At 43.4% G+C, this 12,048-nt stretch overlaps 1 protein-coding gene across 1 annotated transcript; it reads right to left on the minus strand.

The window, feature by feature from the left end:
* Positions 1–5,537: 5,537 nt before the first annotated feature.
* Positions 5,538–11,156, minus strand: LOC149321848 (general transcription factor II-I repeat domain-containing protein 2-like). Its single transcript, XM_089518198.1, has 2 exons — positions 9,361–11,156; positions 5,538–5,775 (listed from the first exon to the last, which is right to left on the minus strand). The coding sequence occupies exons 1-2, from the start codon at positions 11,154–11,156 to the stop codon at positions 5,538–5,540; spliced, it is 2,034 nt and encodes a 677-aa protein (XP_089374324.1).
* Between the last annotated feature and the right edge of the window lie 892 nt (positions 11,157–12,048).

Genomic DNA, 12,048 nt, shown 5'->3' on the forward strand with positions numbered 1-12,048 from the left:
CACTGGGCTGGTAAATTAGATATAATATTATGATCTCACATGGTCTCGCCTCTCTGTCTCCACCAAAAATATACATGATTTCTTAGGGCCTAAGCAGATGGAGGGGAAAAGCTAGTTTATCCCTAGTGCTTCCTGATTATCAGGCTGAATACCTATGGGCATTCTGAACCCCCCTTCATCTGCAAGGATGGATCTACCAAAATGGGTCATTTGTGGGTATCAACTGCACAGTGTTATTTTTTATGTTCCACCCCAACATATGTGCACATGCATACAGACGCGCCTCCAACAGTCACCAATCACTTCCCTCATCCCAGCCACTTGCCAGCCCACTCAATATCCTGTGCAACTGACTATGCGACCTCCCACTCGATTGCCCAAGGGATTGACTGCTCATGTGATGCATTGGTGCGCCCAGTGGCACATTGGCACAGCATGATCATGAAGGCCCCTGTGTACATGCCTTCTCCCCCCTCCCCCTCCCTCTCCCTCCATGCCCCCCTTTTGACTGGCCAATTTTTTGTTAATTTCATTAAATCAATTTTATTGTTAATGACACCCTGTGTCAGTTGTCATTTTATTTCATGGGGGAGTGCAGCTGACCACTTGTGCACATATGTGATTGATTTGTGGGTGGGTGACAAAAAAAATTATTGCCTGCCCTTCCCCCTGTTGGAACAATGGATTTGAAAAGAGACTAATTGAGATTATCTATAAATACTTAAAAGGGTAACAAACAATATATGCAACAGAATCATACAAAACATATATATACAAAAGATACAAAATAAACCATAGTAGTAATGGCAAGCATAATAATAACAAATAGCAAATAATACAAACTATATAATAAAATCAAATAACACAAGTATAATGCAACAGAAAAGAAAGCTGAGAATAGAGTGAGCAAAAGAGGGAGAGAAGAAGGCTCACTACAAAGCTAGTCTTATTAAGGATCAAAAGTTGATTAGAGCTATGCATATACAGCAGTAGGTCATCTGTGTGCTCAGTAGCTCTCCATTAACCCTGTAATGTTATTAACCCTATAATGGCTCAGGTGTAGAGCTTGTTACTATTCCAACTCCCCTTCTTAAGCTCTATCAGCTGAGTCATCACAACAAGTTAACATCATTAACAAAAATTAGACATGTTCAACATTTCACAAAATATAAATTGCTGTGTCGTCAATGGCTTAGTTAATATATCTGCTATCATTTCATCAGTTGGACAATATTCAATATCAATCATTACCTTTTGATAAAAATCCCTCACTAGTTGACATTTTAATCTAATAGTTCTGCTTCTGACTTTGGTACTTTTTCCTTTACATATTATTATGCAAGCTTGATTGTCTTCAAACATTACAATTGTACAGGTTCACTAATACCAAAGTCCTTTAACAAATGAAAAATCCATTCTAGTTCATTATATGCACTTGCTGCTGATATACATTCGGCTTCTGCTGATGATTGGGCCACAATAGTCTGTCTTTTACTAGTCCAATCGATGAAGTTATTGTCTTTGAAAAACAGGTATCCACTAGTTGATTCATAGTCTGCTCAGACTGGTATTGCTTCTCCATAGATTGGTATTTTTCATCCATAGCTTCCATCCATCTTTTTCTTTCAAAGGAAAGTAATTTAGTAACTTCTTTCTAGTCTGATGGTTTCTTTAATGTCTGCAAGTTTTCACAAAAACCATATCACTCTGGAGATTTACCTTTATTAATTCTGTCCGATCGTCTTATAACAGTTGTTTCTTCTATTTCTGTCTCACATGGTCTGGTTCCTGCTTCCCCTTCTGTGGTAGTAATATCCTTTGAAGGTGGGACTATGGTTGACCAGCATCCTCTACAGGTAGCCAATTGAACAATTCCTGTGAAACAGTATCTATGCTTTTCAAGTCAGTTGTCATTATTATTATTAAACAGACAAATTTAATTTTTAAACAGACAATTTTTTAAACAGTGATTGGATCCTAGCTGTTACAAAACTTCCATATCTATATATTTTTGGTGAGAACCAACTTGCCATTTTTGCCACAGGTGAACCCATACAGGAATAACATATAAAAGTCCATTTAACATATAAATAACAAAAAAACTTAACACATATCACACCATCACACCCAAACACGTTAACATAAAAACTGGATGTTTTTCTTTGTTTCTTTGGCTTTTCCCCCAAAATAACTTTTTACTTAAGGTCAATCATCGTCCACATCGCTGGAACTATTCTCCTGTACTGGCCTTTCTCTGCGTATTTTAAGTAAGTCATACAAATGTTTGATTTCATTGACATGGTCCATATTTAAAGATAGTAACATGGCTTGTCGCAGCTCCTATGTGGAACGAGTGGCTGCTGAAGTCTTTGGTGGGGAGCCCTTCCCTGCGCAGGGCCATGCGCAGCACTGCCACAAGCTGGAACCTGGTGACCGGTGTGCCATTGCTGTGGGTGAAGAGGGCCCCATGTAGATTGGGGCGGGCTACCAAGAATTTTCTTAGAGTCCATACAGGGCACAGCTTGTGACCGCAAAGCCTCCGGAGGGTGATGATGGTCCCCTTTCCGAGCTGGTGGCACTAGGACCTGCGAAGGGCTAAAAATACAGCGTCTTTCCCAAATGATATATCCCCCACCTGGAGACAACAGGTGGAAACATCAGACAAAGAAGCAGGAACCAGCTCGCCTACCTGTAGCACCCCGAAGAAGGCTGTCACGAATGCAGCCCTGAACAGCCTGGTCTCTGTCCTGGAGATGCAAACCTTTTTGAGATGCTTGGTAAGTTTGCATAATAACTGGAAGCAAATGGGCTTTCTGCCATCTAACTGCAGAAGGGCCAATCTTCTCCAACCCTCCAAGGCCCTCCTAACGAGGAAGGACGAGCATGGGTCCTGGTAACCACCTGCTTTGGAGAAGAAAGAGATGCCCGTCAAGTGGACTGCCATGGTGCGTGGAGCAATGTTGGCCTCCCTCAACCAGACTAGAAACTGTAAGATGGTCTCAGACCCTATTGGCCATTGAGGGCTGAGCCCATGAGCCCCAAAGAACAAATGAAGTTTGGCGATTGCTCTCTTGTAGGCTCGGAGGGTGGAGGGGACCAGCGATGCTAAAACGCTCTGGTTCACAGCCGACTTCCAATCTCCCACAATTCCTCTGGGAATGGCATGGGGGAGGGGTTCTCCCCAGGCACCAGCATGCGGAACCGGCTACCTGGAAACGAGAAAGGGCATCTGCCATATCATTTTTGAGGCCAGGCACGAACCGGGCTCTGAAGGTGATATTTAATTGTAGACAAAGGAGGACAAAAGGATGCACCAGGAGTATGACCTTCTCTGACTTACAGGTCTGGCTGTTGAGAACTCTGACCACTGCCTGATTGTCACACCAGATGCACACATTTTTATTGGCTAGTTGTTCTCCCCAGATGTGGACGGCCACCAGGATGGGAAATTAAAGTGAGGTCCTGCAGGATTTTGCCCTCCGCCCAACGTGCTGCCCAACGTTGTGCACACCAGTGACCTTGGAAGTAGACGCCAAAGCCTAAGCTGCCAGAAAGCATCAGAATGGACATGGAAGTCCAGCCCCCAGATTCCACGGACGCTTCCATAAGGAAACCCTGTTGTATTTACTGAGGAATTGTTCCCAGATAAGCAGGTCCTATTTGATGACCTTGGAAATGCAAATGTGATGATTGGGGGCCCTAACCCCCGCCGTGGCCCTGGCCAGCCTGGCACAAAAGGCCCTCCCCGGGGAAACCACTCTGTATGCAAAGTTGAGGTGACTCAGGATGGACTGGAATTATTTGAGGGTGGCTTTAGGAGAGGAGATGGCAGTCCTGATCATAGAATGGAGAGTGTGGAGTTTATCCTCAGGGAGGGGGGAGACACTTGCAACCGAATCAAGCTGTATGCCCAAAAAGGTGAGAGATGTGGTGAGGCCCTCCGTCTTGTCAACAGCTAATGGGACACCCAGCTCGTCAGTCAGGGACTGAAAGGTGGTGAGCAGCTTAAAGCAACTGTCAGTCCCAGTCTCACTGATGAAAAGAAAGTCATCCAAGTAATGAGTGACCAGGGGCGAGGAGGCCCACTTCTTGACCTCCCACTCCAGGAAGGTGCTGAATGTTTCGAATGCTGCACAGCTAACTGAGCATCCCATGGGCATGGCCTTGTCAAAATACCCCTGGTTTTCAAATTTGAAACCCAGTAGGCAGAAATAATTGGGGTGAATAGGCAGGAGTCTGAATGCCGACTTGAGGTCGCATTTTGCCATGAGGGTCCCTCGACTGCATGCTCATAGGAGCCTGGCTGCATGGTCAAGCGAGGCACAACAAACTGAACAGAGCTCAAGGGGAATGGAATCGTTGATGGACTGCCTGGGGGGATGGGAGAGGTTGTGGATAAGCTGAAACTCACGGGGGCTTTTTTGGGAAGTAACCCAAGAGGGGAAACCCTGAGATTAAGCATGGGAGGAGCAGGGAAAGGGCCCACAACCCTGCCTGCTATGCACTCTTTGGAAATTTTGGATTTTAGGACATCTGGCATGTCCCTGGCGGACTTAAGGTTGGGGGCATCGGAAGCCTCCCGAGGGCCCTGGGTGAAGCCCTCAGCCAGGAAAGAGCCTGAGTCGCGGGAGGGGTAGTGTTGTAAAAGCTGGAGGAGAACAGAAGGGCAGACCGGCATGGGGGCCAGATAGAAGGGCCTTGTGGCAGCCTTGGTGGACTCATTTCTGACCCCCCCGACCCCCCAGATCCCAAGGGGGAGGAACCATTTCTTTTCCCAGAGGCTGCTGGAGTGACTCACAACAATGCTCAAACTTACAAACAGGGCGAACACATTTGCCCAGGTTGAATTCCCAGCAGCACAGCCTGTGGGTGTCCTTTTTGCCTTGCCACTTTGAACTCCTCCCCGTGTTGGGCCTGCCTTTGATGTAAGGTCCCACCCTCAGAAGCCAGATGTCACAATTGAGGAGGTCCCATCTGTCTAGGGTACTCTGTGAGGCCTGCTTGTGGAATGCCATGTTGTAGGGGATAGCAGCTGCCTCATCCGCAATAGCACGAGCCTTGTGAACGTTGGTTATGTGATTGGCCAAGTGACATGCCCTCTCAGGTTAAGCCATGGAAACTACCCCCATGAAAATGGAAAAAAACCCTCAGACCAATTAACAAAGGAGTGCTCAACCTGGCGAGTTTGGCACTCCTGCTTGCCTCCCTTCTTGGAAGAAGAGGAACTTGTCTCATCACCAATGGGCTGAAGGAGGGAGAACACATCTACGAACTTGCCCCTTAGGATCTTCTTTCTAATGCTCTTGGTCAAATGGAGCCCCAGGGGGTTCTTGTCCCAAGTGAATCTAGGGAAAGAAGGGGCCTGAGCATCGACTCACACCCCTTCCAACCCCGGGCATCTGGCCCTACATCTAATGGCCCAGGAAGGCAATCCTGGCACAAGGACGCCACCCAACTAATAGTCATCTTTTTCATGATCTCTCGAAGAAGATTCACCACCCTCCTCCGAGCAACCATGGTTCTTCTTGGTCTTTTTCTTAGCCTTTGATTGCCTCTTGCATCCCGACCTGGGCGAGGGTGAGGATCTCGATCTGGCTGAAGTGGTGCTGCTCGAGGAAGAGAAGCTTGAGCTGGAAGAGCTGCTGCTGGCGGATGAGTTCCTGCTGGACGAGGTGCTCAGAGAAGCCTCTTCTTGCTACCACCGCCTCCTCTTTTTCTCTTTCATGTCGCTCCATGGGCTCCATGAATGCCGCCATGTGGGCCAGCACATCATCGCTAGAAGTAGAGGGAAGGGGCCCAGCTGTAGGTTGGCCCATGCATTATTTAAATGGGTAGCTTTCAAAACATGGTGAAACTATTTTATCACTCGTGCAGACAGCCCCTTAGTGTCTGGAAGTTAGAATAAACTCTTCTTCTGATCAATATCAGGGAAAAAGATTGCAGAAGCAGCAACATCAAGCTTCAAGTTGTTCACACACGCACGCACACACAAGCATTTTTTTCTTCCAGTAACTCTTCTCTCAACCTGTCCAACAAAAGAAAGTTGAAGCAGCAGTGCAGCTCCAACCTGCTAGCCAAATCCTGGGAAAGCTCACAAATCTTAAGTGGGGTCCTGAATTTGAATGATCTCTTTTCCTGCCGCCACTTTTCCTCTGCTGCCACATGCGCTAACTCCTCAAACTAGTCAGTCAGTCATCTGTCCCAAAATGGCACCACTCTGAGCTACAAAAATGATGTCATGTGCCCAAGCCTCACAAGAGTTTTCTAATGGCTGCAGCCACTACTAGGGAAATGTGGTTGATGTAGAGAGTGTGCAGGGGAAGCAAACAAAAGTGCCTGGTGAGTAGAGTGGGAGACACCACCACACAAAGCGATCAGTGAAGCTGTGTGAGGATGGTTTTAAAGGACCTCAGAAAGAAAAGTTTCATACAACCCTCATTCTCGCCATCCCCTGCCACCCCTTTTTTCTTCATCACCCTCTGGAGTTTTCCAATGCCTATAGGAGGTATTATCCCCCACTTTGGGAATCAGTGCCTTAAATATTTCAGCAGACTGACAGAGCACGAACTCGTCACAATATGATTTCACAAACTGATGCTATCTGATTCATTTCCTATGCTGATTTTTTTTCATTCAACATGTTGAGAGCTTGGAAATTCTGAGACAATAGGCACTTTGATGCAGTGGATTGCATCAAATGCACTACAACATGAAGGCAGCTCCAACCTGCCAGCATCAAATGCACTACAACATGGGGGCATCCATTTTTTTAATACACACACACACACACAAATCATGTGAAACTGACATTACAAAATCACCTTACGATTTTACACAGCCAAAGGTGAATGCTAGATTTAAGGCTTTTAGCTGCATCCCAGCACCAGAACTCCATCTGGACCAAAACAGGCAAGAGCTTGCAAGAAATGATCCGCACTGTATCACAACACTTTTCTGAAACACAGTGTTAAAACTTGGAATCCTGCCCCTCTCCCCCCATATATAGATAGATAGATACAGATAAAAGTGGAAAAAGAGAGGATGATAAATTTTGCACTGGATTGGGAAAACATTTTTTTAAAAAATCTGTACCTGATTCATCCCCTTCCAATGATTCCTCGAGAATTTAGGACACATCTTCCTTGAGCCATGCAAGAAGAAGTTTTGGTGGTAACCAGGTCTGACATTCAAAAACATGTTCCTGGTCAAGGCCCTTCAATGAATCTTTCCCCCCAAATGGCTAGTTTAAGCATGCTTTTTGTTTTTTCAGTATAGATCACATAGCATATATTTTAGTTTTTTACATAGTAGTTATCCAGATAATCCAGACTTTTCCAACATTGTGCCCTCCAGATGTGTGCCACTGCAACACACAACTTCTCCGCTAGGTGGATGGGAGCTTCTGCAAGTTACATTCCACCATCTCTGAAGGTTGCCAGGTGGGAGAAAGCTAAAGTATGTGAATTAATGAGTAGGACACAATTATCAGCACTGCTCATTGTCTTCAGCAAGGCAACCCCATACAAAGTCTTTATACAAAATATCCAGATGTAAAATTTCATTACAGCTATATGTTAAATTCAAAGGCAGGGATCAGTTGGATAATACCATATATACTCATGTATAAGTCAAGGGAAGGTATTAGGGCTAAAATAATGGATTTTTATATGACCTGTGGATAAGTCAAGCGTAAAGGGCATGAGAAGGTTTTCACATGAGATTGGGAAGGGATGGAAGTGGACGGGTGTTTGGTGTTCAGAGAGATCCAAAGGAGGAGGAGGAGGATGGGGGAGAGAAGGTTTTAACATCGGATTGAAAAGGGAATTACCTCTTTCACACAAACACCACACACTCCCTGCCGAGGAAGGGAGAGTGGGGCATCTTTCTGAGCAGTATTAGAGTATTGAACCATAAGTAAGTTGACAAGGATTTTTCAGTCAATTATAGTCAAGTATATAGTCAAGTATATATTATCCGTTCTTGCCCACGACAAAAATGCATGGTGCAACAGGGGCAAGAATAAAGACTGAATATACCATACATTCAGGAGAACTGTGGGGTATTAAATTACATGTTCTTTCTTGTTTTAGCATTTATTTAGAATAAGATTTTGCTAAAACTGGATGGCAATCTTGAGTTTTGAGTTCACTTGTTATAAGTAACTACTCAGTATGTATATGACAAACTGATCCACACTGTTCTCTCTCTCTCTTCCAGTGGGTGAACCTTTTAACTAAATGAATTCAATTGAATTAAAACAATTGATTAAGAAAGATACGTTTAGTGAATGGAAAGTTTTTGCTGTCATAATTTTCTGTGACACTGAATCATTAATCTTAATGTGTCATTTTGCTCTGCGCACACTAAGGAGATGGGGGGGGGGAATTAATATTTCATTTCTACAAGCATATTATTGGCTTGACTTCCATGACTTAGTCCCCTGGAGCTGTTTTCCTGTCTTATAGAAGGCAATATATCTTTCTCCTGATCAAACACTCATTTCCAAAACAATATGCAATTTGGCAAATTTCTGAGGATTATTTGAAAACATCTGAGGCATAGGTATTATATGTGTATTTACAGGAACCAAGCCAATGTTCCTAGAGAGGTGTTCTCTCAGGTAAAAACATAGTATTTTTGTTATTTATGGTTTTTCCACATTCACGGGTGTCCTGTGCCCTTAAGCCCAGTGGATGTGGAGGGACAGTGTATTTCTTTTTATCTATAAGATCTGAGGTACTTTAAAGATGTAGAAACACTTGCAAAACCATGTGAAATAAAATACCAAAAGAGAAAAAATAGAAAGAGAAGCTTTAAGATCAGAACTTTAGGTAACTTTTTCCTCTACTTCATAAACCTTTTTCCCCCTCAGGCATATCTACCTAGATCAGGGGTAGGCAACCTTTTTGAGCCGGGGGCCGGGTTGCTCTTCCTCAGACAACTGGGGGGCCGAAGCTGGGGGGTGGAGCTTCCACCCTCCGGGGGCAGAGCCGCATGCCGGAGGTGGAGCTTCCACCGAAGCCCTGCGAGGAGGAGGAGGCATGTGCTTGGCCTCTCCTCCTCGGTCCCTTCCTTCGGCCGAAGCCCCAAAATAAATAATTAAATAATTTTTAAAAAATTTAAATAAATAAATAAAAAATAAGAAATAATTCCTACATACATTGCATACATTATATTTTGAAGTAAAAAACAAAATGGGAACATATACAATATTTAAAATGAAGAACAAGAACAAGTAAAGTTAAACAAACTTTATTCGGTATTAAATAACAGTGTATTTTAATGAAGAACAAGAACAAGTTAATTAAAGAAACTGAATTCTGTATTAAATAACAATGTTTAATGGAACTCTGGGCCTGCTTCTGGCTAATGAGATGATCAATGTCTGCTTCCATATTTGTCACTGCTATTCGTAGCAAGTGATGCAAGTGTTCATCAGTTAGTCTGGATCTGTGTGGCGCTTTCAGATGTTTCATCCGGGAAAAAGTCTGTTCACAGACATAAGTGCTGCCAAAGATGGTTGCCATTTTGAGTGCATGGTTCCTGATATTAGGGTATTTGTCAGAGGGGAGAGATGCATAGAAATTTAGAAGGCTGCTTGACTTGAATGTGTCTTTCAGAGAGTCACAACTATGCAGGTCACACAGTTCCATTTGGTAAATTGCATCCATATTTTCAATGTCAATAGAAAATGGGTTTCGGAAAAGCTGCATGTCCTGTTCATGGAGATGAAGCTCTTTAAATCTAGCTTGGAACTCGCTTTGTAACTTTTCCAGTGACTCCACACATGTTTTTGTTGGGAATGCAACCGATGGTTTTTCTGTTGACAGATTTTGAGTAGTTGGGAAATGGCTGAAATGTCCTTCATTCACTTGTTTGATGAGGAGGCCTAATTTTAGTTCAAATGATTTCACAGATGCATACATATCACAGATGAGCTTCCCCTTTCCTTGAAGTTCCACACTGAGATCATTAAGGCACTGTGTTACATCTGTCAGAAAGGCAAGGTGCCATTTCCATTCTGCATCATTGAGCTCTGGTACTTCTTTGTTTTTGGAAACCAGTAAAGTTGCAATCTCCGGCAGTAAGTCATAGAAACGTCTCAAAACTTTCCCTCGACTCAGCCAACGCACTTCTGTGTGGTATAGAACATCCTCACAGTCAGCATTTTCCTCGGACAGAAATTCCTGAAATTGTCTGTGGTTCGATGCATTAGCTCTAATGAAGTTAACACAAGATACCACAGTTTTCATAACAGTGTCCCACTTCAGTGATTTACTACACAGCGCCTGTTGGTGGATGAGGCAGTGTATGGCTATTGGCTGAGAATGGGCATCTTTTTCCATCTCTTGATTAATGCGAGCAACTACTCCTTTCTTAGACCCCACCATGCTAGGAGCACCATCGGTTGTCACACTGGCTAGTTTAACCCAGTCCAGCTCCAAACCATTAACAGTTCGGCAAACCATTTCATAGATACCTTCTCCTGTTGTGGTCCCTTTGATGCTTTGCAGTGCAGCAAGCTCTTCTGTGACTTCGAAATTGTCATTTATCCCACGAATAAAAATCAGAAGTTGTGCACAATCATGAACATCGTTACTTTCGTCGAGTGCCAAGGAAAAATGCGAAAGGTTTTTTGCAGAGTTTTGCAATTGCTGCTTCAAATTGTCTCCCAGTTCTTCAACCCTTTGTGTAACAGTACATGCCGAAAGACTCACTGTATTAAATATATCGGCCTTTTCGGGACACATCGCTTTGGCAGCTATAAGAAGGCAGTCTTTAACAAATTCTCCCTCCGTGAATGATTTGCCAGCGGACGCTATTGCCTGGGCAATTTCATAACTTGCTCGCACGGATGAAATATTTTGCTGCTTCTGCTTCACAAAAATATTTTGCTGGCTTGTCAATGAAGTTTTCAGTTTTGATATTTTATCTTTTCTCACTTGTCCAACCAAACCATCATATGTATCTTTATGACGCGTTTGATAGTGTCGACGCAAATTGTATTCCTTGAACACAGCCACTGTATCCTGGCATATCAAGCACACAGCTTTCTCCTTGTGCTCTATGTAAAAGTAATCTTCTGTCCACTGTGGGTTGAATACCCTACATTCCGCGTCGATCTTTCTCTTAGCGGCAGCCTTTTTGGACATCATTGTTACCTAGGAGTACAAAATTGCTCTTAGTAAAATACCAATATATATATATATATATATATATATATATATATATGTATGTATACAGCGCTACAAAAACAATATACCAGCAATAAAATTGCCCACACAGAGACATGCAGACTGCACTGCTCATCAATGCAGCCTGATCAGTGTTCATCAATGCAGCCTTGGAAGTCCTCACAAACTGACCTGGTTCCTCCACCACCTTTCCAGTTCACACTACCCTAAAAAAGCATATGGCTGAACTCGCATGGTGAACTCGCACGTGAAACAGTGGTTACACAGCAGACAACATACATAGAACATACAATGCTACCTTGAATCCCTGCTCAATCAGAGAAACCCACTGCAAGGCCTTCAGCAAGTCAGCAAGATGGCAAAAGCAAATCCCTTCTGAACAGTGTCTTCTGAATAGTTTGAGAAGCCCTGGGCAAACCTATCATAGGTTGGCAGAATTGGTTCCAAGGAGGGGTTGCCTTTGTCTTCCTCTGAGGCTAAGAGAGTGTGACTTGCCCAAGGCCAACTGGTAGTTTTCCATGGCCAAGCAGGGATTCAAACTTGGGTCTCCTATGTCTTGAGACCCAAACAAAGAAAAAGATACAGTGTATTTATTGAGATATATATTCATATCCATAGATATATTTTCCAGATATAAATTTTTATTCATCTCATCATCCAATTAAAAAAATGTATTAACAGAAATACAAAAGACTGGCATCTCAGCCAAACACCACAATCTCAAAATGCAACAGCAAGTAATAATAATAATAATAATAATAATAATAATAATAATAATAATAGTTACAAGCATGGAAATTACTAGAAGGCAAGTCCACAAAACAGGAAAAATGCATGCACTGTCTCAACCCAT

This window comes from Sceloporus occidentalis, unplaced genomic scaffold (genome assembly GCF_023333645.1).
Source record: "Sceloporus occidentalis isolate IW3139 unplaced genomic scaffold, rSceOcc1.0.p SCAF_1, whole genome shotgun sequence".
Classification (NCBI taxonomy): Eukaryota; Metazoa; Chordata; class Lepidosauria; order Squamata; family Phrynosomatidae; genus Sceloporus; species Sceloporus occidentalis.